Genomic DNA, 4926 nt, shown 5'->3' with positions numbered 1-4926 from the left:
GAAGTTGCGCCAGACGGTATCTTTGCAAGATGGCAGCTGTCGAGCTAGCATTTCAAGAGAGAGTTTCCCTTCTCTATCTACTGTGGAGAGCAGAGCAGCGGGGAAAAAGACGTCCTCGCCGTACCTGGGTCCATCAGGTCCTCCAGAGGCGTGAGCACTTTGGAGAGTTTCACCACTTGCTCCAGGAGCTGCGCTTGGATGACGGCCGATTCCAGCGATATCACCGTCTTTCACTCGCCCAGTTTGAGGACCTGCTGTCCCGCGTCGGTCCGAGAATCGCCCGCCTAGACACCAACTACAGGCGCTCAATCCCACCTGCAGAGCGCCTGTCCATCTGCCTGAGGTTAGTAAAAGTCTTTAATACGGTAGTCCTTTATTGATACCTGTGCTAATATATGCTAAACTATCCGTTTATACACTGCTAACATGGATGTGATATGCTAACAGTGGATGCTCTCGGTGTTTACTGCAAGTAAACTGTGGTACGGTGACGACTGTATTTTTAATATTTCTAGTGATACTCGAAAGGTCTCATTAAGTCCCGATTTAATTCGATTTATGCTGTAATCAGTGTTTGCAATGATAGCATGGCTGTGGTGTCTATCAGTGCATGCTCTCTGTGTTTGCTGATATAAAACAGTGGACCACTGTGCGCTAATCTTTGTTGTGATACTCTCCTTTTCTTTTTATTTAGACCTGGTTTAATTCATGTATAGCTGATTTTTTTTTTATATAATCCCCATGAGACTGTTTTAGATATTATCTAATAATTATAGTGTATATTAGAAAATATCTAATAAACACTATGTAATTATAGGGATAATTACATAGTGTATATTAGATATTATCTAATATATTTGAAATTGAAATCTGAAATCACAAAAGTATTTTGGAATTTGAATAATGTATTTTGTAACTGCAGTACACATAATACTAATTTTAAACAATTTTGTCCAGGTTCCTTGCCACCGGGACTCCTTCAGGACCATTATGTTCAGTTTTCGAGTTGGTGTGTCTACCGTGAGCCAGATCATCCCCAGGTAGCGACAGCCATCTGGGACTGTCTAGTGGATGATTTCATGGCTGTGCCTTCACTGGGAGACTGGCAGTCCATTGCAGAGGAATTCCAGGAGCGCTGGCACTTCCCTCTCTGCTGCGGAGCTCTGGATGGGAAGCACGTTCAGACGAAGGCACCCCCCAACTCAGGATCCATGTTCTACAACTACAAGGAACATTCTCCATTGTTCTCCTTGCGGTTGTGGATGCAAGGTATCGCTTCCGAGTTATTGATGTTGGGGGGTACGGGAGGACCAGCGACGGGGGTATTCTGGCCAACTCCACCTTTGGTCAGGCTCTTCGGGCTGGGACTCTCCATCTGCCTCCTGACCAGCCTCTACCTGGTGGAGAACACCGTGGAGCCCAGCCCCATGTGTTTGTGGCTGATGAAGCGTTCCCGCTGCGGCGTGAGCTGATGAGGCCTTTTCCTGGACGCCTCCTCCCTTTAGAGAGAAGGATCTTTAACTATCGCCTTTCCAGGGCCAGGATGATAGTGGAGGGTGCCTTTGGTGTCCTCTCCTCACAGTGGAGGATGTATCGGCGCCCCATGGAGCTCCGTCCTGAAATTGCGGAGAAGTGTGTGAAGGCAACGTGTGTTCTCCACAATTTTCTACGCTGTTTGGACGAGAGAGGGGCACCTGCTGTGAGGAGTGTGGCACCTGCTGTGGTGGAGCCGTTGCATAGCCTGGGCCGTGTGGCAAACAACTCCTCCAGAGAAGCTGTCCTGGTGAGGGAGAAATTCATGGCCCACTTCTCGGCGGAGGGAGCTGTGACTTGGCAGCCAAAGGAGTAGCCTGTTTGAAGTCCGAGTGACTTCCCCACAACGGCTCTTTTAAGAGCCACCCACAAACCTGTAAAGAGTGTTCCTGCCTTTTTAACATTTTCTTAATAAATGGAGCTCTACTCCAAAATAAAATAACCTCTCTTTACTCTCTTAAATAACTTGTCTTCACTATGTTCCTATATACTGTGTGATGCAAAATTTTGGGCAACCTTATTAATAGTCATTATTTTCCTGTATGAATTGCTGTTACAATTGAAAATGTCACTTGCATATATCATATATTAGAGACACACATTGATATACACTAAATTTTCATTTCATTTGTCTTTTTTAAGTTGCCAATTTATGCACCTGCTTGATTTTGTTTAAACAGTTATTCCACACTTTATGTAAATCCAGTGAACTTAATTTCACTTCTCAAATATCACTGTGCGTGTCTTCCATATGATCTAATTAACTGACAACTTTTATTGTAACAACCAACGATTTATAGCGGAAAATAATGACTTTTACCAAGGTTGCCCAAACGTTTGCATCCCACTGTATTAGTATATTTTGTCATTAGTATAATAAGAAATACATTCTACATGTGTCAAGTCGGGTGCGAATATTTGCTGTGTAGTAAAACTGAGACATTAGTTATTAAAAATGTTTATTTGAAAAAATATATAAATTCAATAACAACATTAAACATAAATATATAACATTTAACTATTTACAGAGAGACAGGAACAAAAAGGACCCAGCTTGGAGTGGAAGAGCCTCAGGGAGAATGAGGAGAAAAATAAGAACATTGTTTCTGCCCTGGAGAGCCTGCTGCCTCATCAGTAAACTACTGATCGCTAGGGTCCAATGTTTCCAAATTTAACACAGCTGTGCTGCTTTCAAAAACTAATTTATGCATTTGAAATTTCACGAATTCTCGTGTCTGAGGCGGCAGGCTCTCCAGAGCAGGAGCAAGGCTGAGGAGGAAATACTCCGTTGGAGACGGGCGTGGCCTCTTCAGCGACTCCAGGATGGCCAGCTCCACCGCCGATGGACCATCCTGTGACCCGTCCCTCTGCCGCTTTTGAGCTTTCCTCCTCTGTGGGCCTGTAAAACACAGCACAAAACACAAAGAATTGAGAAGGCTGCTACTAGATTTTCATTTTCACAATTTAAAAAACAGGATATGAACAGATTGGTTGTGAATATTTAGTAAAGGTGATCACCAGGGAATCCAAGTGACTAAAAAGCTATCAGTGCTTGATGTACATACCTGTGGGTGCAGCAGCAGGAGTGGAGGGACCAGGGACTGGGGAGCCAGAAGAAGCAGCAGGGGATGGCTCTGCTGCATAATCAGATGACTCTATTAAGACAATATTAAATGTTAACAGGTTGAAAACAATAGTCATTCAGAAATTATATACAGTGGTCCCTCATTTATTGCAGCACATGAACAATAGCCGCAGTTCTCATAAGTTCATTGTCAAAGTGCAAACCTTTGTCGATTTTTAAACGTAAAAGTATTATTATGCCGCGCTTTTTCTCCGTCTGTGGCGCCACTTTTGTGCGCCTTTTTCCCTCGCAGTGCAGGTGTCTATTTCCGAATGAGGGTCATAGTTATGAGTGTCTTTGTGCTGTTTTTTCTATTGGACGTGATGGTTATCAAAACCAAACATGGTAAATTTGGCGCAGGAGACACGACATGGAGGGTATTTGTCAATCAGGCTGCAGAATGCAATGCGCATTGTTGCAGTGACGGATGAACTGCGGGACCACTGTATACTGTTATTAATAAACAAAATACATTCCTATATGAAAACACGCATAAATTAACTGCCTACATTAATTCATTGTAAACATACCTTCAGACTGAAACTCCCCTGCTGCCTCTCCGGGCTGTCCCTGGTCCTCGGGGGCGAAGTTCTCCACGGCCTGGACCATATTGCCGCTTGTCTCCCGCGGGGTGAGGAAGGGGTCCAGAAACCCCATGACCGCGAAGAACTTCCATCTCCTCCCCGATCCTGCTGCAGACCCACTCCTCTTCTCCTTCTCCGTCCTCTTCTCCTTATTATAGGTGTCCCTGAGGCTCTTCCACTTTTTCCTGCAGATGTCCTCTGAATAAACACATTATCTTGTTAGCGGAAAGGTATTTGTACATCAGTGGGAAAATAGCGGGACAGTAGGCATGCTTGCTAGCTTTTGCGCGGCTTCATCGGGTCAGTCTGAAAATTAAAAATAAGAACAAACGAACTTACCAGGTTGCCCGATCTCCTCACTTATGTGCCTCCAAGCTAGTTCCTTTTTGTTCCTGTCCCGGTAGAAGTAGCAGCTAGCATCGTACAATTCTGGGTGATTAGCCACTGCGCTGATTAGTTTTTCCTCCATAGTGAACGAAGAATGAAGGGCTTTGGTTTGATCTGCCCCTTTGACCTGGTTACAGCGACGTCACCAGGCTCCTGATTGGTTGACGCGGGCGCGATTTGGACGCTGGAGTTCAAATTTTTCCAACTCGGCGGTAGAGGCGAAAGACGCGTATGCACAAAATGCAACACAAAAACTCACGCGCGCGGGTTTTTCCATGAGTCAAACGCGCCAGACGCGCTACACTGACGCGCGTTTCAGGCGTTTTGGCGTTTTTCGCGACGCAAATCTGCTTCAGAATTTTTCGCCGACGCGCAATCGCGTGTCATCAGCCTCTTTCCATTGACTTTACATGTAAACCTGACGCTCTGGCCGCCTCTATCGCGTTCGGTGTGAACGCACCGTTATGGATAACGGCCACTCATGCGATAACCATATCTAGAGATGTTTTTCTATTACGTATGGTCCACCTAGAGATGCTGTGTAATCTATTCTCTGCTATAAAATAAAGAACGGACTGAGGCTCTGCGCGACTTGCTTGTGTCTTGCCACGCAGTAAGCTTCGCCCGTGTACACGAAATAAACTGAGTTTGTGTTTCTTGCTCTCCTTCCAGGTTTTCCTTTGACATAAACACACAAATATCTCTGCTTATTATAAGGCTAAAAGGTTGATATAAACATAACAGTTTATAATATGTCAGCAGCATATAACAGCCCTGCACACCAGCACTGTACTTATA

At 44.8% G+C, this 4926-nt stretch overlaps 1 protein-coding gene across 1 annotated transcript; it reads right to left on the bottom strand.

Annotated features, from left to right (window-relative positions):
• Positions 1-2570: 2570 nt before the first annotated feature.
• LOC120438050 lies at positions 2571-4452 on the bottom strand. The gene is made up of 4 exons (XM_039608508.1): positions 4081-4452; positions 3688-3939; positions 3099-3188; positions 2571-2932 (listed from the first exon to the last, which is right to left on the bottom strand). The coding sequence occupies exons 1-4, from the start codon at positions 4208-4210 to the stop codon at positions 2673-2675; spliced, it is 732 nt and encodes a 243-aa protein (XP_039464442.1). The 5' UTR covers positions 4211-4452; the 3' UTR covers positions 2571-2672.
• Positions 4453-4926: the final 474 nt, after the last annotated feature.

The sequence above is a fragment of the Oreochromis aureus genome, linkage group 3 (genome assembly GCF_013358895.1).
Source record: "Oreochromis aureus strain Israel breed Guangdong linkage group 3, ZZ_aureus, whole genome shotgun sequence".
In the NCBI taxonomy this organism is placed as follows: Eukaryota; Metazoa; Chordata; class Actinopteri; order Cichliformes; family Cichlidae; genus Oreochromis; species Oreochromis aureus.
Note: the sequence above shows the minus strand (reverse complement) of the source record. Positions and strands in the feature narration are given on the sequence as shown.

Coding starts and splice junctions, on each gene's coding strand:
- LOC120438050 (XM_039608508.1), bottom strand. CDS start 4,210: ATGGAGGAAAAACTAATCAGCGCAGTGGCTAATCACCCAGAATTGTAC. Junction 3,940..4,080: donor TGAGGAGATCGGGCAACCTG/GTAAGTTCGTTT, acceptor GTGTTTATTCAG/AGGACATCTGCAGGAAAAAG. Junction 3,189..3,687: donor AGGGGAGTTTCAGTCTGAAG/GTATGTTTACAA, acceptor TTGTCTTAATAG/AGTCATCTGATTATGCAGCA.